Below are 27,518 nucleotides of genomic sequence, written 5' to 3'. Positions count from 1 at the left end.
TTTCTTTTGAATGGTTTTTTTTTCATCAGATTTTAGTACTGCTTAGCTTCAAATCAGATTTCATCGTGAAAATTATACAAAAATATAGTTGTGAATGTAATCTTCTGCGTGCGCCACTTGAGCGGATTTCTTGATTCCCTTTTCTTTTCGCTTTTTTTTTGTCTGCAAGAAAATGGTAATCGCCGACAGTGACCATGTTGCCTCTGGGCAAATCAAATGTCTTTAGAAAATCTATGTGTATGTTTCTCTCTTTTTTTCGTTTTGATTTTGCCAAATAAAAAGCAAAATGTGTATCCAAAAGAAAAAAGAACGGAAAATTATTACTACTTTTCTTTCTGATGGCCTGCATTTTGAGCTGAGCAATCATCATTCGCTCGAGGGAAATATACTATTTATGCCTACTTTGATTCTCATTTAAACCTACTCTCTTAAATTTTAATACATACAATTTGTAGTAATGCAGTTCAAATTGTAAAACACAAATAGTAATTTTTTTAATAGTTGTTTTTTTGTTCTTGTTCTTCTTCTTCTTGTTTTTTTTTTGTAAAGTTCTACGTATAGAAACCTTGGTAGATTAATTCGACAAATTGGAATCGCAACCTGGATTGAAACACATTTATGGAATTTTCGCGTATGCGTCCTAAGCCCAAATTGTTATTTCTTAATTTTTTCTTCATTTCGCACATCAGCTTGATCATATCCCTTCCATAAATGTGACGAAGCAATTGATTCGGTTTTGTTTTGTTGTTGCTGATTTTTTTTTTTTCTACACACGAAAATCATTTGGAGCAAAAACAGTTGATTTGGTTTGGTTGTTTTGATTGGCAGATAATTTAGTCCTCAGATGGAGCGCCTGGATAATAGTATGGCGGTGGGCGTTCGTATTCCGACGCTGGCGGCGCAATCGGTGGGTTTTGATATCGTGGTGGTCCACCGTTCCAGTGTCTGTAGATGAAAAAAGAATTCACAACGAAATTAGTTTAGACCAAACATGTTTGGAGTTGAGAGGGGAGGAAATGTTGCCGATTAATATATACTTTGGAGCCATGTCACTGTATCGTGCCTCACGTGATCCACTGCCGGTGTGATGTTCATGATGTGGCGAACCGGAGTCTTCATAGTAATCAGCCCGACGGTCTCGCGATGAAACACGACGATCATTTTTTCGTCGTTTATTCTTCGGTCCACTGCTTGAATGATTGAAACGAAAGTCAAAGCATTAATTGGTTTTGTTGAAAGCATCGGCCGACAACGTGGCACTGTTTCATTGCGCCATATTCAAATGTGAGTAATTTTTCTTCAGTTTTCTCAATGTCTGTGAAAATATTTGTATAGTTTGCGGTAATTTTTGCTCGTATGCTCCACAACAATTACAAAGTTACAAAAATAGAAATCATTTACGTATAATTGAATCAAATCGTGCACAGCCAAAATCAATTCATTCTTTTCGCTTTTATTTTTCTTGATATTCATTGTATGTCAATAGAAAGAAAAATATATACTTCAAATTCAAAATGAACGAAAGAAAAATGATATTCAAGTAAGAATATGTAATTTCCAAAGATATTCTCAGTCTCTCTTAATTTGTATCGTATTTCTTTGTCTCGTGCGTATGGTCTCGTTTATGTGCGCTTACTCACATAATCGTCGATATTGCTATTATACTTACTTCGCTAATGGAATATTATCCCGTTCACTGTAGGCATCATACAAATATTCTCTGTAAAAAAATTCCATAAAAAGCAAATTTTTGAAACCGCAAACAAAATATGATTTGACGACATAAAAAAAAATTATATAAAACAAAATACCGAACGGGATTAGAAATGAATTTCAATTTAATAAGATTAGAACAAAAAAAATGTGTTTTTTCTGCTGTGTGTGAGTGTTAAGAGAGAAAAGTCTAATTAAGTAATGTCATCGAATTTAAACAAAGAGAAATAAAACCAAATGAGATGAAAAACAAAGATAAAAACAGAAATTGAAGGATGAGAAAATGATGAGTGTGAGTGGCATTCCGGTACTAATCATCTGTTCTGTTTCAATATGTTCGGTTTATTGTAGTTTGTTCGTGTGTGTGTGTGTGTGTGTATTTGTTTCTAATTGTTTTGTTTGTTTGTAGCAGTGATTAGTGATATACAATTGTCTATTTTATTGCTTACAAACTAAAAAAAAAGAATTGATTTGTATGATGCAAGACTTGTGAATAATGTGAAGAAGATGCTAGAGGATGTATTCGATGGTGTGTATTCGTGTATCCCGTTTTGGCTTTCATGTGTCAATATCAACGAGTCTACTTAATGCAACAACTACAATTTTGTATGCATGTGAGTATTTTAAGGTGATCATGATTCGTTTTTCTGTGCGATTCCAAATAATTGCCAGAAATCAATTGAAAATATATGGTGCATATTGCAGTTTCGAGTATTTGGTTTTCTCTTTAAAAATTACTATAAATTAGCTTCTTTAAGGCACGTTCGAGTCAGGAATAGAAATTTAATGTTAACAAAAATAGAATATGCGAAACTGCTATTTGGTTGAATTGAATTCAGTGTGATTTGTTTTATCAAGTAAAAAAAAATCACGTTTCACCTTTTCCTTCACAAACACACTGCATGTAAAACAAAAACAAAAAACATAACATATTTGTTGTATCAATTACAATTCAGTATTAAATTATATAGCTTAAATGCAAACAAGTTAAAGGCACTCAAAATAAATTAGCACTGAAATATGTCATTTTGTGAATTCTTTTTTTTCGATAATTACAAAAAAAAAAAATAGAAATAATAAGAATTTTGTCTGTCGAACAGGTAAATCGCATGCAAAAACTCATATGGCCACATGCGTTAAAAACATGAAGCAAAAACAAAACAAATCGTATTTCTGACCATATTATATTCTAATGTACCTAAAAAAACAATTCTACTTTGACTCTCGCATTTAAAACAACTATCGATTGTTCAGCATAGTTTCTTTTGTATGTGTCTGTGTTTGTGTATCATTTTGTTTTTGTTTTGATGTTGAATACTTACGCTTCGACCAATGGACCGGGATACGGGTCAGATTTTTGATATAAACTAGATAACTTTAAACTAAATATTATTGCCGGTAAAAATAGGAGAATGCACGTAATGATGCCGGCCCATAATCCATTCTGCAAGAAGTGAAACAAACAAACGATATCCAAATTAGGCTTGCATTTTAATCGAAGCGGCGAATGTGTCTCAAGAGAAGAGAAAAAGAAGAACTTACCAAAGGATTAACAATTCGATTGCAACCGGCCACGACTACCGATTTGTAGACATTTGCCAGTGGACCGCAACGGCCTAGCTCGTTTTCGGTTTGATTGACCACATGATTTAAATATGCGTTGATTTCCTCTTCGAAACCAATGACCAACTCATTTGCAACCTGTGTCACACATTTCAAGTAAATTAATAAAAAAAAATAATGCATCGATTGAACGTTGAACCAAATTCCATTTTCTACACGTATGGAAATGATATCAATTGATTGATCCCAATGATTGCTTACCTTTTGTACAAATTCCGTCCCTTCTTTGTTGATAAAATCTTGAGCGAATTTAATTTCACGGATGAATTCTTCGAGAGCCACTTTGAATGAGCTACGATTGAATTTAAGATTTTCCTCAAGGCGACGTGACAGTATGAGCATTTCTTTCGTTTGTTCTGTCATTGGTGTGACCAACTGCTCTTGATAGACGCGCAAATGCAATGCTTGATTCTTTAAAATCGTCCGAATGTCACTGTATTCGGAATTTGAGGAAATTTTCGTGGCAGTTTCTTCCAATTTTTGGGCAATTGTGTTGAGGTTACGTTTTGTGATTTCTTCGTTTAGCTAAGTAGAGAAAATTAAATCATTTTCATCATAAAATTTAGATTGAAGACATAAAACCAGTTCTAATCATAATAATCAATTCAAAAGTGTGCTTATCAAAATGAATTGAACATTTAAAACGAAATTGGACTTACGTTATCGGTAAATTTATCGATATCAAAATCTTTGAGACCGGATTGAGCAAGTCGTACAATTGCATCGTCAACGTGTATTTCAATGCTTGGTACCTCAACACTTTGAACGAGCTTCTGTAATTGGGATTTTATCTCAAATCTATCCGGATACGTTAGTATTTCGTAGATATCATAATAATTTCGCAAATTGAGCACCTAGATTACAAACGAAAAATACCGGTTAGTCAAACCTATTCATATTTTAATCATGTTTATTAGTATTTGAAAGCGAAATTTACTTTATAGATGGAATTATTACGATGGCACGAATCGATCACTTGGGATATTCTCAAGGGTTCAATTTCTGGTGAACGAATTTTCATCCGTTGTCCATTGGCGTAAATCACTGTATTCAAGTCAATCACTGGATCGATGTAATTCTTGAACACTTCGTCACTTCGATTACTGTGAAACAAGACGAAAAAAATGATAATTGAGTTACAAATTGTGAATACAAATTGTGAAATGAATCAACCATCAATTTAACTCACTTTAATGGCACACAAGCGCCTCGATGCAATATCAAGCCGCCGAGGAAAATGACAATTCCAACCGCTAATAAAATGGATGTTGTCAAAAATATGACAGTAACAGCGCTGCAATAATATTATGAAATTAGATGATTATGAATGCTGTTGGCCATGGTGTCGATGTAATATATAGATAAACTTGTTTATCCGTTTGACTTACAGGATCAAAAATCGTGCTCCGGCTCCTTTATTGCAGCAGTCATCGCCATAGCCATCTGGTCGTTTGCCGCAAATACCGCAAAGTAATCCGCAAACAATGCACATTAGCACCAGCAAGAGGGTGGAGCACACAGCAAGCAATGCATAATACACGTAGATATAGTATTCTTTGATATAAACATCGGCCGTGTTAAAATGCTGCTTCGTTTGACCGGTCACATCCGACAATCGAGCCAATGTACGTTGAATTTCCGATGAAATGTTCCGCATGGCCGTGCCCGTTTTACGAATCGAATTTGTCACTTGCGGGATGTTCGAGTAAATGGTTCGATTGATGTCATCACGCAGATTCTCCAATGTATGCTGGCTGCGTCGAATTGAATCAATTGTGTGTCCCGAATTCAAATCATGAACACTGGCAATCATTTCGCTTACATCCGGCAACTGTTCGATAGTCAAAAGAAAAAGCCAAACAAATAAATGTTCGGTCCGAATGAGTTTTGTGTGTGTTTTTATTTTTCTTGGACAAAAAATCGGAATAAAAAAAAAACGCATTCTGACTGGAATAAGGTGTTAATTGTTTTTGGATGAACAAACTTATGGAATTGAACAAAAAAAATGTCGTCATGGATTCAATGAGACGGAATGAATTTCAAAATTTACAACGGATGCAAAACAATAATTTTAGAGATTAGAATAAAACCAAACGAAAGGTATACTATCATCGAAATGCGATAAGAGAAAATTAATGGAAACTGAATATCCGCTGGAACGAATTATAGAAGCGAATTATTCAAATCGTGCATGAAAACAAGCAAAAACAATTCGTGAAATGAACGGAAAAATGAAAGAGAGAGAGAGAGAAAAAAAAATCAAAACAGTAGAGAACGAACAAAGGCAAGCATGTTTAAATTGCAAAACAAATAAGTGTACAGGAAAAAATGCAACAATGAATTCACGAAAGAGAAACCTACCCTTGGAAAGTATCGGTCTAACATCTTTGTGTCACAATTAAAATTACAACCAAGTATGAATACACAAAAAAAGAGTATACATTGAATGTTAATCACAATTAATCATGAATCGATTGGATGAAAATGAGTTATGTGTATGAAAAATGTATTTTTGTTGTTGTTGTTGTTGTTGTTGAATGAATGTTGTGAGTTATTTTGCATTATTTGAGAAACTTTTTTTTCTTCTCCATTTTATATTTATTGGCAAATAAGCAGTTTGGCCACCGTTATTGAGTCACTATCTGAGACTTGTATCAAATTTGTTTTTTTTTTGTTATTGTTGCTGTCTCTGTATCCCTTAATCTGGAACTCTGCAGCTATCGACAGCTAGAATCTATGTGTGTGTGTGTTTTTCTCGTGTAGCTAATAAAACATTTTCATTGATTAATTACCTGATCGTAATCAATGCCATTCACATCCAGCTTTCCGATTTCATACTCTTCGAGAACCTCTTGACAAGCTTTAACTCTCTGACATTTCGTTAATGCTAACAGCAATTCACGTTTTACGCCTCGCAAACCTGTTTGACAACAGACAAACACACACGAATGTAATAAACAAAACAAAAATTCGATTTAAATTTCATTGTTTCATCAAATACCAATCGTACTGTATGAAAAAAAAAAATTTTTGAAAAAGAAATACAAATCATTTACGTACCGTCACTCAGTTGACTTGCGTTCACTCTCAGTTGGCCCGTAATTTCCTTCATCCGATGTAAATCTTGTTCGATTTGCGGCAGCGTTTCGACAAATGTAGCCAGTTGAGTCAATGAAACCGCCTTCGATTTCTCTTTCAGCTGGGTGATCACCACTTCGGCAGTATCTAATGCGCGTGCACAGCGACAAAGAAAATGCGAATAAATGAATGGCAGTTGAAAATTACGCGAAGCCCCCCGAAAACATGAAAATGAACACGAGGAGCATTGCAAATAGCCACAGAAACACGAAGGGGAAAAATATAACGCTGATTGATCAACAAACAATACAATCGGATGATAAATCAGCGAACCCAAACTCTTACCCATTAGCATTAGTTCCAAATGATCGGTGAGTTCATCGTAATTTTTCACCAGAATGTGATTCGATTGAAGCGATGTTGATCGTAGGAATTCCTGTGTATCGGACACACCATATCGTGCGGTTGTCGTTGCATTTTCAATACCTTGTTGTAGCAAATAGTTTGTAGCGAATGCGACAATCACACTGAAACTATTGTTTGGCCAATGGCAAAAATGAAAACCGGAAAGGAATGGAAACAAAAGAGCGAAAAAATTGAATTGTTAGTCTCTCGTTGAGATTTATTGCTTCTTCATCGAATGGAAAAATAGAAGAAAAACGCTGCAATATTACTTACACTAATCCAGTCGCGACGACGATCAAGAAGAAGCCGAGGAAAATCCGACGGCACGTGTCGTGTTTCTTATCGAATGGCTGAGAACGACCGCCACAAGCACCAGCACATCGGCAACAGCAAACACACAATCTAAATGCAGATTTATGACATTTAGTTAAGACATTCTGAATTGTCCAGCGAAAATCTCTCTGGATTTTTTAATTATCCGACGAAATTTCCCATCAATTGAAGCGATTGAAAGTCAATTGTAAAACTTACCCAATGATTGGCATCAATGCGATCATTAGTGCGGCAATGAAGACCACCAGCAGAATCGCCCAATAATGCTTGACCAAATCAACCCATTGATGATCACGTACTTTCTGTCCCAGCGTCACATTCATATTCGAAACATGAATGTAACCTAAATAAAGGGAATAAAATGCTGCCGTTAATCATTCGCTTTTGATTTTTCGTTTCTGTTCAGAAAACAATTCCTTATAAATGTTCTACATTGCGATCACATAATCGAATCAAAATAACCAAATTTCGGTGTGTCATTAGTCAAATGCATGGGCAAAAAAAATGTCGAGACCAGAAGCGACCGCCACCATTGACGATGGCACCCACATAACATGAAATGTCATTGTTTATTCTTGACGACTGACAAATTTTCTGACCCGTTAAATGAGTGTCGCCGCGCTTTTATGCACAATGAAAGAATGTATTTAATCATCATCACCATGGAAGAAAATGCTTGGTAAGCCTTTTCGAACAAATGGCCGAAACGTGTGGTGGAATCGCGACTAGAACGACCGTTTTGCATTGAACCAACCCGATATCTCTTGTTTCTTCTCTCTTCACCGAACGAGATTTATTGTTTTCAGTGGAAAGCACAGTAATAGCAATATCGGTGTGTGGATTATTTAATACATTTCAACCATGAAATTCTCGCACAATGAAACCAATTCGTTCGTTACAAAAATACGATGAACTATTCAAATTTTTCGTTGTCATGCATTTGGTTTTTTCTTTCACTCTTTTGTGCTTCGATTTTGTAGTTCAACGTCGTTTGTTTTGGCGATGGTTATTGTTTTTTCTCTAGTATTTTATTTCGCTGAGACAGATTTACGGAAATGTATTTGTTGTGCGTGAATCAAGAATGTTCCAAACGTACACCAGTGTGAATATGCTATTGTAATCTAGGTGGAAATCACTTTAAGTCAACTTACCATCTGGGACTGGTTTTTTGCCGAGGAAAAAGTCTAAAATAATGGTTGTAAGGTTGTACAATGGCTCCATACCCTTTGGATTCGTCATGGCAGTGCTGTTGTATTTGACTTTTTCATTCCATACCGAGAAGTTTGCATCGCGAAATTGAATGATGCGTGTGTTTTGGGGTGATTGTAGGTCGGCATTTGTAGCCAGTGTCATCGATGACAGTGCACCAATTAGCACTACACCGACGATGATGAGCATTGTGTGCAACGGGACCATTTTCAATTGTTTGTATGCCATTATTCTGCGTTAAATTGTCTTTGAACGTTTTCTTCTCGTTTCCTTTTGTTTTAGTTTGTCGTTTTTGTTTTACGATTTAAATTGAGATCTGCAAAGAGGAAAGAAATAAAATATGGATAAATACAAATTTTGCAACGTGATTGTTTTCTTCTTCTCTGTTATGAACGATGATTTTATTTTAAAATAATGATATTCTTGACGATTGAGCAGAAAATGCATGCCGTTTCGTTAATTTAGTTTGTGCTTTTGATGTGCAACCCGTATGCATAATGGCAACGAATTGGTGTAAAAATGTGTGAATGCACACGGGGCGAGTGTCCCTAATGCAAGAATCGAAAGCAAACGATTATAATATTGGGGTCATCAACCTGCCCGTGCAACAGTAACTACCTTAATTTACATGTATTCATTGGGCCGAGAATTGTCGCATTCATCATATATGAATCATTCACCAGTCGTAGAGAGTCTTACAGAAAATAAAATTGTTTTATGTCTTTTTATTTTCGCCGTTTGTTGGCTTGGCTTTTTTTTCTTCTCTTCACTTCTCTCCGTATGTAAAAAAACGGGCGTTTCATTCATTCAATCTTCTTTGCATTTGAATAGTTATTACGAGCACAGAATGTCTAGAAATCACGCAACCGAGCATTTTCAGAGCTGTATTGTAACAACCATACACACACACACACACAATATGACTAATTTGATTTCGTGCTTTGAACTACGAACAACGGAATTAAAGCATGATAATTAAAAGTTAACATATCAAAAAAAAAAATATTATAATAGCAAAAATTCTAAGAGGCACACAGTTCATTGTCACCACTGGTGTTTGTTGATTGTGATAAAGCTGTTGACGAAATGACTAGAATTGGTCAGCGGTTATAATTTTCGTCGCTGCTACTATCGTCGGAGTCGTTGTCGTCGACATTATTATTGTCATTCAACTCTGTGTTTGTGCCGTTACAACGTGAGCTCGAGACCCGTTTCATTTACGAAATTATGCCCATAAATTCAGAATCATTATGAGTAAAGTAATTATGACATGCACTAAACGAATAAAACGGTATACAGCATTTCGTTGAGGCAGAAAGAGATTCATTAGGCAAACAAACACACACACACACACACGTGCTTTGCTTACCTTCGTGCTGCAATCCAAATCATATGCCCGGCGGCTTCGAGGTGAATCATATTGTTTGTATTTACAATTTTGATTTATAATCACTTTTAACGGAATGATTAATCCCCACAATACCGTTTCATTTCAATTTCAATCGAGATTATTCGCCATTATTGTGTATCAAATGATTGTAATTCGATCATATAAACGAGTTGCGATAGAGTCGAGTGTATGAAGTGTATTGATACAGCGCATGTGGACGTAGACGAGGGTCGCTTTCATTTTTAATGACGGAAAGTCGAGCAAAAGACGTTTTCTAACGGATCAATTGCCCAAAGGTTTGACTCTGTTTTTTGTCTTTTCTTCCATTCATTCGGCTTCATCAGATACATATATATGTCAATGGTTGGAATTGTATTTGATGCGGATGTTGTGAGTAAACCGTCGAAATAATCACAATAGATCGTATTGTTTGGTTATTTCGTTTATGTGTACAAATTTTGGGCAGTGCGTAAAAAAAGTGCGCGTATGACTTGGTAATTTTACTGTTGTGAATTTGATGAAATATTAAAAACGGCAAAAAAAAGTCAGTCAATGGAAAGGCCGTACATGAAATCGATTTTTCTTACCAAAAAAGAGGGGAAAAAAACGACGCGCAGACACACACAACAGCAACAAAATAAAGAAATCTCATAGAGCAAATGAATTGTACACATTATAATTGCCCGTTCACTTTTTTCATCCGTTTGCGTTGAGTGTATTTGTTTGTTTTTTTTCCTTTTGTTGGCACTTTCTTTCGAGTGAAATCGCCAGACATTTAAGTGATTCACTTTCATGGATAATGTCATCGAATCGTCGCGTATTTTTGTTGTGATCACAGGCGCACCTCGAAAATGGCCAAAAAATGCGTACAATTGTTTCGACGCCCAATATTTTGGGTTATTTTCAGCGCATATAATTTATACTTTTGGCAACAGTGTCAGTAGCGCAAGTGCGTTAGTTGGCTTATTTTCAACGAATTTGGAACAGCAACAGCAGCAATTTCGGACAACGTCAATTGCAACATAAATCTTGTTATGACCAAAACTTTGCACCAAAACACATATATTTTCAAAACTGTGTAGCCCATAAATCCTGAGTGAGTGACAATAAAATTTTAAAATCTAACAATTTACGACAGCATTCCGGTGAATTTGTCAAAGCGAATTTAAATTCTTTGAGCTAGAGAAAGTATAGAGCACAATATACACCATGTCGACATCCGTTGTTTATGCATTCGCCGAAAACGTACTTTGCATACGATGTTTTCGCGTATTGCACTGCTTGTGGCATTTGTAGACAGTTTCAAAACAACGATTGAATTACAATTTCTAACAATTTTGGTATTTTTTTTAACGGTCAGGTTCACCGCTTTCGCCATCATTCTATTCCATTCGATTTATTGTGTGTCTTTGTTTGACGATTTGAATGACCCATCCCCACTTTGCATGGCATCAATCACTTACAGACACTTTTTTCTCTCTTCCATTCTCGCTTCTGTATTGAATTTAGAACGGTTTATACTGTTCTTTTTCGGCACATCACCGCAACGTTTTTTATGCGGCCATTTTTGTTTTATTCAGCAATTTGTTCATGAATTCGGGCAACCGAAAATACAATGCGATTCAATTCAATGATTTCGAACAAACTGCAAAAGTCGTTTAATTGAAAAAGAGGAAATTTCTATTTATGCGTGGCCGAACGTGTGGATTAAACTGTCCAAAATTAGAACATGTAAATAGAAAATATGTGTCGAATTGTGTTGGTTGCGTTCGCACTCACTCACTCACACACACACACACAAACACGCGCGCGCCTGTTTTAAATCAACGATACATAAATAGTGTGCAGTGTGTATGCCAAACACTCGTTCATGTGCCCAGATCAGACTTGAACAATTTTTTTTTTCAACTCAAACATATGAATGAATTCCGAAAAAAAATTGCGATTAAATTGTATTTTGTTGATGCTGCACTACTCACCCAGATCGTGTAACGAAGCGTGATTTCGAGCAAATAAGGTGAGCAAGCCTTTCATGCAACAAAACCTACGTCTAATGGCACATATTTTGCTCGGTACACCTTTTTTCATGTGCGTTTTTTCTCTTCGCTCTCTTGGGAGCTTGCGCGTTTTGTTTTGCCTTTGTCAAGCAATTTTTTTAGATATAATTCACATAATTGCGCCAACCAAAAATAAATAATAGCGGTAACTATAATAATAATACAATGAACAGAGATTAAAAGCACCACACTCGTGTCAGAAAAAGGTAAACGTTTTAGAAATATGCAATGAAATAGCTGTCTTTTGCTGGAGTTTATACGAATTGTTTGTTGTTTTTTTTCCTCCTCTTTCGTATGTTGTTTGGGTGTAGGTATACATAAAGTGTATCAGAAGCTAAGCCTCATTCCATCTATCATCACTTCAATGTGAGAGCGCGCCAAAGAATGAGAATGAACGATGATTGCTTAGTTTATAATTAATTTACTGTAATCAAGTTATTTTTTGAAGCGAGAAATAAGAAAACGTTTGAGGGTTGGATGTGGTATACTCATCAGTCATGAACGCAGTGCTCAAACGCAATTTGTGACAATTGCTCTTAATTTGGAAAGCGACATTTTTATTTCTCGTCCTCCCTGTCGCTCGCTCTTTCTGTCTGGTTCTTTTCAATTTGTCTTAAACGGCTTGACACTTTCGCACTTTGCCGATAAATAGAAAAAAAAAACGTTTTTCTCCGAAGTGGCACAAACTCCCGTTAACTTAACGATCAAACTTTTTTTTTGCTCTCATTTCATGTATGTGTACTGTACCAGGGCGCACCACATTTTGCTGTTCCATTTTTTTCCCCTCTCGCTCTCTTTCTGTCTTCCTCTCGTTAATTTCATTATATCGAGTATTATGCAACGTTGACGTTGCAGCGATTAAAAAAAGATATCATAAAAATCTTGGCATGGAGTTTCGTTGGCAAAACACTTCGACAAAATGGTTTGAGGGCATCCTTTCATTCGGCATATCGTCGCATTTCAATCAGGAAATGCCACAGTAGTAGCGAGTGGCACGTTCCATTTTTTCACGTCATGGATTGAAGTGTGACCTGATTTTCGTGCCATCATCATGTAGCCAGCAAATTCAATTTGTGCACCTAACTACATGTGCGGTAATGAGATTCCCGTGCTCCAAATAAATCGACATCAACTATGTGTCATTCCATGTAATTCGATCGACTCTGCCGCGCTTCAGATTCTATCATGCGTTATTTGCGCGAACACATATAGGTATATATGGTTGCGACTAATAAAGAGTCAATTTCAGATATTACAACATAATTAATAAAATTCGCAATGCATATTATGTTATCGCTATTTGATTTTTTTTGTTTCATTCAGCCACGGGCACTGTGCTCACTAGTTCAATGTCAGTCGTTTTGATTTAGTTCCCACACACGAAAATAAAAACGATATCAACATTTTGTATAAACAACAAGAAAAAAAACCGCCACAACAAACAAACCAAAACGAAGACGCACGAATTAGTGAAATAAAAAATCGAAGAAAAAAAAACTCAACAAATATATGTGATATACATAGCAGCGGAAATAGATATATATGTAGCTATGTATAAATATACGAAAGGAAAAAAAAAACAAAATTAGTGAGAGTATTGAGACAGAAATGTAAGCATATTTTCTACTTGGTGAAGCATGCACTTGAATTTTTGCGCTCAAATCTCGTCGGCTATATGAATAATAACGTGTGAAACAAGCATTTATAAGTCCATTTGATGCGTGTATACTTCGAGTTGTGTGTGTGTTTGTAAGTGAAGTTCAAAACGTAATGATTACCATGAAATTTCCATGGGTTTAACGATCGTTTCGTCGATAAATGCCAACTTTAGACCACAAAACAAAAGCCCATTCAAAATGGTCACAGATTTTCGATTCAGCTGGTTCCGTGTGACGTTTTCATTTTGCGTGTATGTGTGCACGATTTCGCGTAGTTCAACGTGCGGATAGAATGAATTCAATACGCTTTATGGTTTCGTTTTTCTTCTTCTTCATTTTTTCGGTGCTGTATCGAAGATCAAATTTCGCTTAGTTCAACCGTCGAAACTTGCTGCAATGAAGGTCAGTCAAGGTAGTCACCACACTTCAGTGGCTATTTGCACCGTGCCGTACATTTGAGTCTTGAAGCATATACGAAACATTTGGCGCAAAGTAATAGTTTCTAGACATGCGGATGGAATAAATGATTGCTAATGAGGTAATCTTGTACTGAAATCTCTCTTGAATGCTTGTACATCATAATAGCTACAAAATGATATTGCAACCCAAATCGGTTTGGCACATCGAAGCGAATACGACTCGATGATTTTTTCCATTCAATAATTTTGATTTCGTACTCGGCAATTTGGTTGTTGTTGTTGTTGTTGTTGTTTCATTGTTCTTGTGCAAATCAAAATTAAATCCATCCAAAAAATAAATTTCCAAATCGAAATAGAAATCGATTTGAAATATGGCTGGCGAAATCACTGTGAAAACCAAATGGGAGTGTTTGTTGTGTGAGTAAATTTGAATTGGCACGGAAGTTGTCCAGTTGGTGATTGTTCTTTCGGTACGGAAGTTTGGGTCTGTGAAATTCTCTCAAACTCGGTGTGTGTGTGTGTGTGTTTTTTTTTCTGGCGAGAGCAAATGGAAACAATAAAGCGGAATTTATTGCTTTGGTTTCGGGCTATATTGTTTGGGCCGAAATTGAGTTCGGCTCTTTTTTTTTCTCTTGCACTCCTTTTTTTCCCTCGAATCAATAATCCAAATCTGCTTCTAGTCAATAATAATTCGTCCAGCGGCAAAATAACACAATTCGTTCCCTTTTTGGCGAACAAAAAACTATTCAATGATGAACATACAATGTATGAAATAATCATTATTGCCATCGATCCATCCAGCTACTGCTGTAATTCGTTTGTGTTATTGCGCTCGGCAAAATTAAATTCGAATTGAACATTTGGCGATGGTGGTGGTGCGGCTGCTTGTTTCCCCGTTTGCCGCTTTTAATAAATTTTCGAGTCGATCGAAATATGGCTTGCACTTAAACGGCACAAACACTCGGGCATCAAGCGACCGTAACAAAGGCCAAAAACATAAAATCGTGAATAACGCAATCACATTGACGATCTACACATTAATGTAAAATTCAAAGTGGACGTTGCCGTTTTTTGATTTTTTTTCTTCTAACATTTTAAATCCAGACGGTGAGAGAGTTGATAGCGACACGTTGTTTCGACTTGTTAGACATGCGGCAACACAACTCAAACGCAAAAAAAGTAAAACCGTTGCCAATCTAATGCATTAAACACGAAATTTATTTTTGTCATATTTTTGCCTGCGATTGTAACGGGGCAACGTAGCAAGCGAGTGAACGCGCTTGCAAACGGGCGACACTCTCGTCGTCATCACTCGTTCGTTTGATTGAAATTAATTTTTAAACGGTTCTTGTAATTCAAGCGTACATTATGATCGAATCTTTGCCACGCTTGAGCTAGAAAGATGCGAACGGGCGCGAGAATGTGAGATAGGAAAATCTTTGTTTTATTTTTCTGTTCTCAATATACTGATGAATAATAATCAGTATATACGAAAGCAGCGATAACAACAACAACGAAGTAAATGGCCAGCGTTGAGTCATTAGCATCTCACACGTAACGTTTCTGGTGTTCGCCATTATCTTTGGGTTTTTTTTCTTTCCTTTTCTTTTCTTATATTATCAATTCGTCGTCTTTTTCCATTTGCATTTTTAAGCCGTGGCTAGAGAGGCATAAGAGTCTGACTTGAAAATTGAAATGCACAAACTATCGCAGATTATTAATAGACTGGTTTATTGGAATCTAGTATTATACAATAGCCAATCTTTTGTTTCATTCACTTTGTCTCTGTTTGCGTCTTTTCTAGCGTGTCAATCTGGTTGATTTTCCCATTTATCATGGGTTTCTTGGCGTTTTGTGTTTTCGGCATTACCGTCACAAAGTTCAATTACACTCTCCAGCACACATCCAAGTTATGGCTTATGTGATTCATATTCAGCATGAACTCAAGGGAAAAAAAGCGAATCACTAATTTTCCGTAATAGCAGAAGGCGCTGTGCCATCGCACACACGGAACCATCCAACAGATAATTTTCGAAACGGAGAAGAGAATATGTGCGCTTAAAGAAAGACAAATGCAACGGAATGAAATGGTTCGTTAAATATTTTTCATATTACAATTAATTAGTGAAAATTTAGAGTCGCGCACACACAAACCCACTGGATGGAAGCAAGAGAGAATGGAACACATGGTTGCTAGCGCATACGCACACAGAGCAGCGATGGCAATAACTGCCAGAAGCTATTTGAATGCGATTATAAAACATATGCAGCAGCAAGAAATGAGAGAGAGAGAGAGAGAGAGAGAGAGAAAAAAACGTGCATAAATTCGACCTCCTACTTTGCAAATGCGAACACAATAGCACTGACAGCTCACACATTTTTCAGCCATTGAATTTTTCACTCTCTCACGATCGCAGCAGCAGCAACAACGACAGCAAATGAAATTGTAATTAACAATATATTCCATATGTTGGGCGTCCACTTGATATGGGTACTCAAACAATTAATGTAATGAAAGAAGATGCAACGAGGATGAGCGTTGACTTCTCGCGACTGATGAAAAAATGAATATGGCAAAAATGTTCCAGTTGTGAAAGCCTTTGCCCTATGAAGTTGACGCATTTAATTCAGAGAATAGCCTTAATGTACCTTTGAACATTCAATATAAAAAAAACTGTTCTTAGTTTTTATCTTCAAATCAAATATCGTTCATTGTGTGAATGTCTTTCAAAACCGCATTCAACCTGCATTCGCCTGAATGCCTTTCCATTCGGATGGTTGGCAAAGCAGCAAGTGCACGACACAAAGCAATTGTCTGATTAGAGATTGTATTTCCTGTCAATGAACAACACGAAATAAGCCTTTTGAGAAGCCAATACATGACAGCAGCATTCTCTGCACACACATTCGTTTCGGCTACGTAATAATATTTGAGTTCGCGCAGGCATAAGGCAACGACGAATATGCGGGATACAGTTTGCTCGTTTGTTCATTTGCCCGTGATCGACAGATCGGCCAACCAACCAACCAATTTAATCATAAGAAATTGGATAAATTCCGTTGAAATGGAATCAAATTCATCTTCATTGCTTTTGTCCGATTCTTGAAAATTATGCTTCATTTTCTTTATCTCGTCGTACGTTTGATCTCATTTCATTCCGGCTACGAATTCGAAATGGCTAAATTCATCTTAATTCATGCATGAATTGGGACGAATGTAACAATTGACTCCAAAAATAGGAACAAGCCATGCCATGCCATTCATATATTGATTCCAAATGTGGCCATTGTTGCTATTCACAGCGAGAAAAGAGAGAAAAATGAAAACAGTTTGAAAAATCTCTCGGATCATCCAACTAAATCGAGTAAGTCGAGGAACAAACAAGGAAAACTTTTTTTCCATCAGCAATTGTTTTCACAGTGTATCTCTTCCTCAATTGTTGTGCTGCAGTTCAGTGTTGTCGTTTAGTGTGTTTTTTTGGTCGGTCTAAATGTATCATGATGAGAGCAAGCACTTTCTTGGAAATGTCTTCGTTTGAAAGTTGATAATTTGTTTTCAGGCAAACGCGCCATCCGATAAGGAAACAAAACCAGTCACTTTGGACATAGCAACTAGTTTCACAATTGGATAACAATTAGCTGAAACCATTTCTCAAGTTGGTCATTGCTTCTTTTCTCACACAAGTGTAAAAATTGAATGAACTCTAAATCGAAAAGAAAACTCATGACTCCGATGCACTGGTTGAATCGTGCACCAATTCAAGGTACAAGAGAAATTTCTCGCCATCTCTGTCTCTACAACGGGGGCCAGTTGAACACATTCTCTTGAAAATCGGAGTTATCGAATTATATATTTTTATATAATATAAATCTATATTGAGAAAGCGTTTAGTGATACCATTTGGAATGATATGTACGATTTCTGATTTGACAGCCCGTGTCACTTGAACACTGGCAATATTTAATTGTCTTTCTCTTTCCATTTATAAACCCAGATCATATTGCCGTAGCTGTACATTTTCAATCCATTTGTAACATACGGAGCAATCGTTGCAATTTCTCAAAGTGACATTTCCTCACGTTTAGCGCTACGTTTTTCTTTTCTCCGTTCGGTCGTGAAACCGGCACAAGCTTTTCTTTTCGCACTCTTTTCAGTCTGGCAAACTGTGCGATGATGCCAACAACCAAATTCTGTCATAAGCACAATGAACAAAAACGATTAAATATGTTCTGTTTTCTGATTGTTCGGATTAAATTAAAAGGTCGATTCGAAACCTTATTCGAACAACAATGCACAAATGCCGCTCATTTTTTTCTTGTTCTCTCCATTAAAATGAGAAAGAGAGAAAAATGGAAAAGAATCAAATGAAAATACGATGTGTTGTGCAGTGTAAAAAGGTTGTTATTTTTAAATCGTATCCGTTGATACGTATTTAAACTTTTAATCAAGCTAGGAGACATTCAGTTTTGTTTTTAGCAACAAATGAATCAAGCGTAAATGGAAAACAACAACAGCAACAACAAGAAAAACGAAGAAAAAGAAGAAACGATATAGAATCTCATCGCATTTAGTGTAATAGATATATCTAAAACTGAGAGAAGCCTGACAATGGCGCGATAATGCTGCCTCGGAAACAAAGATAGTGAATGATGTCTGTAAAAAGTCCCTTGAACATATCGAAAGAGCAACAGCAACAACTGATGGGCCATACAACAGAAAAAGTGCATGTGGTCTACGCCCGTATCTCTCTCTCTGTGTCTCTCTCTCATTCTTTTTCTGTGTTGGTTTAAAAGGCCTCATTTTCAACATTCTGTAACCATTTCGATGTAACTTTCCAGGCATTAGCCTCCTTTTTCTCTTTGTTTCTCTCTCTCCTTTCTTTCTTGCTCTTGCGTAGTTTTATGGCCCAACTAGCATAGATGTTTCCGACCCAAAGTTCAAACTATGCTGTGTTACTCGACGACATATTTTTCAATTGTTCACGCTTCCTCGGTTATTTCACAATTTTCCCAATTTTATCACGCACCGTGGAAAGGAAATTCATTTTATGACAAAAATATCATGTTATTGTTTGGGATACGATGAGATTAGTTGAATAGCAAGAGATAAGATAAAATAGATCGCCAGCATTGACATTTCATTGAGGGATTAGTGCATAGTTTTCTTTTCAGATTCTTGACATTAACGTGCAATAATCATTGAAACTGCTTTCGTTAAATAAATAAAGATACCGAAAACCGTTCGACAGCAGTTTCAGTAATGATGTCGTCTTTATTTGGTAGCCTGAACACGAGCAGCACACATCATTTATTTATGATATCGTTGACTTTGTCATTCGCAGTTTGTTATTTGTTTAATAGTATTATGTCATCGAGTGCAATGGGGCCTGTTTCAACCGAAACTGTTGTCAGTCATGTGACAAACGGCATGTATCGAGTTGTTTATCAGTTGTGTTATGTGTATGTAAATATCTATCATCTGGCCAGATAAGAACCGTTCACCAACGGAATATGCCTTCTTAATTTAACATCAAAAATGCGTCGTCATTTCCTCAATGCCGCTAACTTCCATCTTAAATATCAATAAATTATTCGTATTAATTTGTTTCTCTCATTGGATGTGTTTCATCTTATGATTTCGCTAGATGCTCAGCCATAGGTGTTGCATTGTGGATTAGAAATGCAAACAACGGGGCTGCCGCTGAATCAAAGCGACGGCCGAATGCACGTGATTTGTAAATAAAATTTAGTGCAGAGCGATTACATGGGTTTCAGTGTATCCCTGTGTATACGGCGCATTTCATTATTAAGTAATTTATCATTTTATGGGCTTTCGTTGCGCAAGTTATACTTTTTGTTTTGATTCACACTTCGAACAAAACGAACGAAAAAAAAATATGGGCATGAATAATGTAAAAATATATACGTTCACACATAGATGATCGAAACATGAGCGCAATTGCAACGGGAAAATCAGAGCAAACGATATCACATCAAAATTTGTGTGCACCACTGGAGTATCGGAGAGCAGCGTCGCACACAGGTGATAGTGTTAATGATTTGTGTTACTGTTTTCGTTGTCGTTCATTGCCTGCGAATGTACCGTTAAAATGAGAGAGTGCAAACTCGAATGCGCAATTACATTTCACGTTGATAAAAATAAAGTGTTCTTTTTTTCTGCGTGCGAATGAGTGAACCAAATCTGTGCAGCGGTTTGTTCCAGCACAAAGTGAAAGAGACACGCATAGATCATTTCATTATGACTAAATGTATCTTGTGTGTATTCGTTATGTTCTCGCGCGATGCGGATAACGAAAGAGATGTCGATGAAGAGCAACAATAATAACAACAACGAAAAAAAAAACGCACGTTCAATTGCATTTCATTTACAGCAGCTGTAACCTGTACGTGCTTGTCATTTACCTGTTTTAGTTTAAGTCGAATTTTTTTTTCTCTATTTCTCTCTATTTTTATGTTGATTCTATTTGCTGTTGTTTGCTGTTTTACTTCTCCTCTTCTACTTTTTTCATTTGTTGCAACTCATTCAATGCAAAGTATTTGTTTACCAGCCCATTATTACTGCAATCGGAGTAAAGAATGAACGATGTTAAATGTTGATATAAAATATATTTTGTATTCGTTCGTTCGTTCATTCTTCCACTGCGGGGCATTCGCTCTCCGAATAATAAACAATTATTCGTAATTGTGCGTTCTCTTCTACGTTCAATCAAACAGCCATACGAATATGGATATATATATATTCTGAATGAGTAATAATAGTAAGAAAATCCATATAAAAATAAAAACCACAAAAACCCGAACGGAAGACGCTGCTGCAAGCATTCATTTTTTTTTTTTGGTTTTGCATACTCGTTACATGATTCATGATGTGTTAAAAGAAAGAATAAATCTTGTTTTGAGGAACAACGAATATTTTTTTCAGTTCGGTTTTTGTAAGTCTTTTTTTTTTGAAGGGTAACACAAAATGATTTTTATCGAGAACTTAAGCATCTATCACGCGCATCTTGACGATACTTCAGTGAACCTCTCGCCAATCAGATCATCGGTGAAAAATAACACATACACACACACAGAGTGACAACAGATATAAAATGGTTTGAATGCGATTATCTTGATTTTCTTGGAAGTGGCTCCCATTTTGTTGTTATGATTTTATTCGTTGTGTCTTCGTGGTTTTTTTCTTTCGGTTCACTCTTTTTACCCTGCTTACGGTAAAATGACTCATCGAATTGAATAGCAGGAAGAAATACATCATCACAACTGTTTGATGTATTGAAAAATCTGCGATACCTGACTGAACGCAATTTAAATTTGTTATTTTTTTTCGGCTCCAAAACAAATATCATAAGAGACACTCATATATCGTATTTTCTCATTTTCTTTAGCATTTTATATTTCTTCGTTTGCCTAATATACATGTTTGGTTGGCTAATCACTTTTGGGTATGAATACGGTTTCATTTGATATTTTCTGTACTCATTTGGACAACAACGACCGAAATACCAACAACACTTAATTTTCGTTGGTTGATTGACTGAGTGAGGTAGAGAAGAGGTTTTGTTGGATGGTTTGACGTGAACTTATAAGTGTAGGTAGCTCATTCAAATTTGATCGTTGACTATGATAAATAATCCAACAGAAAATGAAGTTGCACGCCGCCTCTATGTGCCTACTGAGAGAAGAGAGCGAAAAAAAACGCCAACCCAACGAAATAAACGTGACGAAATTCATTACATCGCTACAGAAAACTTGTCTATTCTTGCCCAGATTCTTGAAAATTGCTTCACATCGTTCATTTTTTTTTCTCTTTTCTCTATCTATATGTCTTTTCCATGCGTGTACATCAATCGACACGATGAGATTACTTTGTAATTTATATATATATATACGGTTTTAAGCATTAAACGTCAAATATTTTTCGATCATTTTCATTCACTTGCTCTTTCCATCCCGTGAAGTTGTTGCTTTTTCTTTTTTGCTTTTCACGATGATGAAATTCTCATTGCCAAATGTAGTGACTGTGAATTTTGTTTTGAAAAACTCTCCTATTATTCTAGCTTAACATCAATTCGAAACGTTTCGTTCCATCACAAAAAAAAACCTTTGCTACTCAATCTGCTTTAGCATTAAGTACAATTAGTTCACGAAAAAAAAAATGCGAAGGAACACAACGATTCGTCGGAATATGGAATCGTGTTCAAGTGCTTACAGTGAATGTTGATCAGAGAGTCAGACAACACGAGGCTGGGCTAGCAAAACTATGCACACAAGTACTACAAGCGCTAATGACTGTGCGAAACAAACGAACGACCTGTACAATTAAAGTTGATACTTTCTTTCGCTTGTATCCATTTGACGCGGCGAATAAATGCGACTTCATTGCGAAGAGTTTGTTTTCTAAAATTCGGTGAAGGTTTTCATACTATTTCATGGCGTCCATCGTATTAATTAATACCATGGCTGACTTATCTATCGAGCGTATGCAATTTAACGTGATTTTCAATTTTATTATTAATTTTTCTCTCAATCAAATTCAATGATTCCCCAACCGAACGACAGCGATAGCCCCAACTAGGATGAACTTTAATCAAATCCATTCGCGTTGCGTGTGTGCAACGCAATTTTAGAAAATTATATAGACAGAAAATGATTTATGCTTGTATTTGTGGGTGGATGTATGTCTGTTGTGCGAATTATCAATTCAATTGTGCTACTTCGTTTTAGATTTTAATCTGAGGAAATGTTTATGCACTGTCATCAGTTGACATGCAACCGAACTTGCAACTTGATATGCATATTTATTGATTTCATGTTTATATTTGTCGTGCAACTGCTGCTATCGATGGTCATTTGTTTAAAAATGAATCATCCGTGTTATTCTTTTTATTGTTGCTTTGCACCCATGCCCATAATCAATTCCATGCGATAAAGTCGTTGAATTCCCTTTATTCATAATTCAAAAGTGAAATTTCTTACACGACTTGCACCGATTTGGCTTTGATGCAAGTGTCTCGACACACACACACACACACACGGCACACACGATATCGATTTTCGTTGAAATCGCAAACCGACTGCGTTAGTGTCATGTTTCTGTGAACACTTTTCATTCGGTCTGGTGAGAATAAACGCACTTATACGAAGTCATGCAACTTTGTGTACACACAGATATCTTGAAGGCCTGGAGATTTTCGTTTCATTTCATTTTCCCTTCTCACTCTATTCGAGTGGATAAAGGTTCAAAATAACTTTCTAATATTTTAGTCAATGCTACGGTACAGTAAGCAAACATTGTAGTCCAGATTTATTTTGTGTCTTAATCTTTGGGCACAACACTTCACATCAGCCGAAATGTGTGCGGCAATTAACTGCACACGATATCTATAAGTGTGAATTCGGGGAAAATTGGAATCTGAACAAAACAAGCCGTTATCTCTACACTACTAAAAAAACAACGATAACATTTCTAAAGGTCGCAGAAAAAACAAACAACATTCGATTCGTCCAAATTTTATGAAAATATCAAGTACAATAATCCGCTTATCCACCTGTCCCGTAACACGTTGCTAACGATCAAAATTGGAAAAACTAATAACCAGCTACATGTTTAATCAACAAATGAACTTTCATTAGTCTCAAAATCTAATTTACAAATTCATTGCATGGAATAATTTCCATCAGTATTCGTGGAGCGCGTGAATTCGACATCGCCTGACACTCATAATCGAATAATATTTTGTGAAACGGATTAATAATTTAACTCTAGGTATCTAAATTTAGGGAATACGTCAACAAAAGTGCCTCACCCATTGGAAAGAAACATGCGACTGATTCATTAGAATCAATGAAAAAAAAATATGTTAATTATTTGGAAATGTCAGTTGATTACGACAAATGCGATAGCGATAAAAGTTAAAGGAGCCGCACACTGTTTAAAAGTTAACTGCTTTCGAGTAAAGTTATACATCGATAATTTTTTTTTCTTTCTCTCTATCTCTTTTGACAGAAAATGTGGGGCTGTCCCCGGTTCCTTCATTGATCAAGATTAGCCTTAATTACTGTTGTATGTGTGTGATGATGTGATGCCCATTTTGTAACAATAACGATGCTTCAATTACTATCAGTAAAAATTAAATCGGATTTTCAGATGGGCGAACTCAAGTCATTGAAGCGTGGGCAGCAAACACTTTTCGTTGCTCGTAATCACAACCGACTTTGAACTTAATTAAATGTGTTGTTTATTTGAATGCTGTGGTATAGACTGTGTATATGGGGGGAGCGAAGGAGAGAGAGAATCAAAAATATGATTTGATGACAAAATCGGCAAACTGTGAACGCAGAACGAAAAAGAAAAACAAACTGCTGTTGACAAAAATCCATTATGAAATGCTTTTAACGAATTGTGATTGCCACTCAAATAATGATGAAATAAATTACGCTCACACAATCAAATTGCCAATAATCGCATATTGATTAATTGCTTTTTCTTGTACATTGTATTTTTTTTCATTGTAGATAATTCAATTTTTGCGTAAAAAGAAGTTGCCCTGCGATTCGATTTCCACGTCACATATGACGTGAGCGTAAGAATTGAAATCAACCAATGTATGTAAATTAAGCATTTTATGGTCAATCTAACCGTTAACCGGAATGGTAAAAGTGAATAATTGGAAAAAAAGAGAGAACAAAACCGGTACACAATTAAAATGGTATTTCGTTGACGTCTCTCAGGTATATGAATTTGGTTTCGTCAATCTAACATATAAATGGATCAAAATGAAGTAGGTCGACGCATCAACGTCTTGCGTTCAATGCGACATATGTTTTTGCATGCTTATAGCCTGCAAACTCTTGGTTTGGCATCTGTGTGTAAGCATTGAATGTGGTCGTATGTCGAATGCTCGAGCAGCAGTCAGCAATTAAAATGAAACATCAACATCAACACACTCCGTTCAGCTGTTGTTATTCGTCGAAATGAAGCATCAGCAAATGACAAAAACATGGACACTCAAATGCATTTCCAACGAATGAAAATAAGACAAAATAATAAAGCATTTTTCGGCCATTGAAACTCGTAGATAAGAACAGTGCGATGCCCATAGTATCAACGGAATATTCTAATGTCAGCCTTGTCGATGTTAAGTGTCAAAATTTTCTCAACATAATGCATATTCACTTTAGTTTATATATTTTTCACCATCGCATTTTCATTTCAGTATATATATAAGTGTGTGTGCAAGTAGATATGAGTGTCTGGATAGGTGTGTGCGTGTGCCAGTCTCCTTGCTATGCCGAATTGTGTATCCGCCATGACTTTAACGCAGGGCATGTGTACCACTCTGTTCATGACTTTGTTGTTGTTTTATTTTTTCGAGTGTTTGCATGTATTGGTGTACATATCAGTATATCGAACATAGTATCTGTTCTAAATTCTGTGGGTATGCATGTCTCTGTGGCTACTTCGTATATATGATTTTGATGTGGGCTTGAACTCTATTCCTCTTTTGGCTATGTATTCAAACATCTATGGCATATTATTTTGGTATATCGCTATTGTTGCTGCTGCTGCTGCTGTTACCACTACTGTTTTGGTGTAAAGTTGTGCATTGATTACAAGCTAACCAAAAAAAAACACACAATGTACAGAATGCTAGATTTTTCAGCGTAGTAACATAGCAAAGGGCAGGGCAGTATCCTCTTGGTCATCCAACATTGTGTTTTGACATAAATTTATGAGAGCGAAGAAGAGAAAACCCACTTGAAATTAATAAAAAGAAATGTATTGGCCCATTTGTTTTGCATTGGCCAATTATGAATCTCAATCTGTCCAAGACCTCATTAAATATCGATGACCCGCTTCGATAGATTTGTTTTGATTTTTTTCTTCTGTTTTTTCCAAATGTGCTCTATGCCATTCTCTGTCTCCTATGCGCTTGGCTGTACTTTACCGATACATTCAGTCGTAGTTACCGTAAACAAAAGTACGAAAATATGCATATACCACTCGCATCGCATAAAATAGCTTAAATGTGCGTTTCGCTGCATAAACAGCGACATGAAAAAGGGAATTAAAGCAAATTACCTGAATATCTTTTTGCGTTGTACGTCGCATATACCGAAGAGCGAAGAAATTGGAAATCACAGTCAAATAGATGGTGAAAAGTTTGTTTTTCCTGTTGTCGTCGTAGTTGTTGTCGTCGCAGTCTTAAATTGAAATACCTCCGATGTTTAATTTTTCACGCATTTATTTATTTTTCTTCTTCTGATAAATGAGCACAGATTCTCGTTCTTCTCGCTCTCTCTCTCTCTCTCTCTCTCTCTCTCTCTCTCTATTTTCGATTTAAAATATTTTTTCGGACATCATTTCTTGAATGATGATAGTTGCAGCGAACACACATACACTCTAGTTTGATTTGCTTTCGTATCCGATTCGAACGAGAAGCATGCGAAGAAGTAGAAAGAAAACAACATACAAATCGGTTTCGAAATTAATTTTGGTCGATCGTCTTGAGAGTCTTCATCATTCTTTAATTTCGATTCATTGTGGTCGTCTTACGGCCAGCAATCAACTGCTATTGGCAGACACCACCCGATTCCGAAGAACAACAAAATAAACAAAAGAACGAAACAGAAACAACAACAAAAAACAATTAGAGACCAGCTAACGACATACACACTTCAGCGCTGATAGAGAGAGAACGTTCGGCAAACACGGGTGCAGCCAAAAATAAAATAAATAAAATACACAAATTTCCGAAGAAAAATCTTCTTCTGCTCTCTTGTTCTTCCACTCTTGTATCATGAACTTTTGTTCCACTTTTTTTTATAACTAGATTCTCTCTCACTCTGTCTCTTGCTTTCTGTTTTTTTTTCTGGATGAGAATGATGATGATGTTTCCTTCTTCTATCTGCGTGTGTGGATACACAACGAAACAACGGCAAAATCACCTAAAAACCACAACTGCAGTTTGATTCTTTTTTGGGGCGCACTAATTTTTCATATCGAATGATGTAAATGTGCACAGAAGAACTGTATATAATGTGAAACTGTATGGAAATGGATTGTTTGATTGATTTTTATGTCATTTATAAATTTTGAACTATGCACTCCGTTTGGCTGTGAAACAGACAAAGGAACTATCCGACATTTTTCGCCCGACGTGCAACCACAACACAATCGACGACCGTTCTCGTCTATACTATTACTGTGGACTGTTTAGCTCGGTGCTTTTTGCTTTTGCTTTGCTTTTGCTTGTGCTCTCTCTCTCTCGACACTGCGACCATGTCGTTCACTCTTCTTGTGAATCAAACACATACACACGTATGCGCCATCGCAATACGCACACATTTATACACACACAGAAATGTATTGGCTGGCTGTTACCGTTGATCTCTTTCTCTATACACACATTTCACAGCCATCCGCTACTTCGGTTACTATCGCACCGAATACGTTGAACCGTATTGAAAACAAAGTGGACGAACACTTTAATGCCGCAAAATATTGTCATACATTTGAAATGCCGTTCACAACGCAACCACTTATAAAACATGCACACCAACTAACGTGCAATATTCGTTTGTGTTTCGTACATGCACACACATGGCGATT

At 36.3% G+C, this 27,518-nt stretch overlaps 1 protein-coding gene across 5 annotated transcripts; it reads right to left on the bottom strand.

Annotated features, from left to right (window-relative positions):
* LOC129579398 (prominin-like protein) lies at positions 1–27,518 on the bottom strand. 5 transcript variants are annotated; one of them, XM_055469465.1, is made up of 17 exons: positions 25,989–27,518; positions 8,304–8,677; positions 7,351–7,495; positions 7,093–7,221; positions 6,760–6,947; positions 6,397–6,561; positions 6,129–6,256; positions 4,725–5,167; positions 4,526–4,630; positions 4,274–4,439; positions 3,996–4,190; positions 3,538–3,861; positions 3,256–3,414; positions 3,036–3,157; positions 1,670–1,720; positions 1,038–1,190; positions 1–945 (listed from the first exon to the last, which is right to left on the bottom strand). In XM_055469465.1, exons 2-17 carry the CDS (start codon positions 8,587–8,589, stop codon positions 834–836), a joined length of 2,871 nt encoding a protein of 956 aa, XP_055325440.1. In that variant the 5' UTR covers positions 8,590–8,677; positions 25,989–27,518; the 3' UTR covers positions 1–833. The 5 variants fall into 5 exon arrangements, with proteins under 5 accessions (XP_055325440.1, XP_055325442.1, XP_055325441.1 ...); XM_055469467.1 differs by having other exon boundaries at positions 1,038–1,187; positions 25,989–27,203; XM_055469466.1 differs by having other exon boundaries at positions 9,731–27,177.

Source organism: Sitodiplosis mosellana, unplaced genomic scaffold, assembly GCF_009176505.1.
Source record: "Sitodiplosis mosellana isolate CC-2019 unplaced genomic scaffold, AAFC_SMos_1.0 Smas_scaffold_6226, whole genome shotgun sequence".
Classification (NCBI taxonomy): Eukaryota; Metazoa; Arthropoda; class Insecta; order Diptera; family Cecidomyiidae; genus Sitodiplosis; species Sitodiplosis mosellana.
This window is presented reverse-complemented; position numbering and strand designations above follow the sequence as displayed.

Excerpts from the sequence above, each read along its gene's own strand:
- LOC129579398 (XM_055469465.1), bottom strand. The coding sequence starts at position 8,589 with ATGGCATACAAACAATTGAAAATGGTCCCGTTGCACACAATGCTCATC. Across the intron at positions 4,631-4,724 it reads GGAGCACGATTTTTGATCCT|CGCTGTTACTGTCATATTTT; the intron begins GTAAGTCAAACG and ends ATATTATTGCAG. Across the intron at positions 3,862-3,995 it reads TCGATAAATTTACCGATAAC|CTAAACGAAGAAATCACAAA; the intron begins GTAAGTCCAATT and ends TTCTCTACTTAG.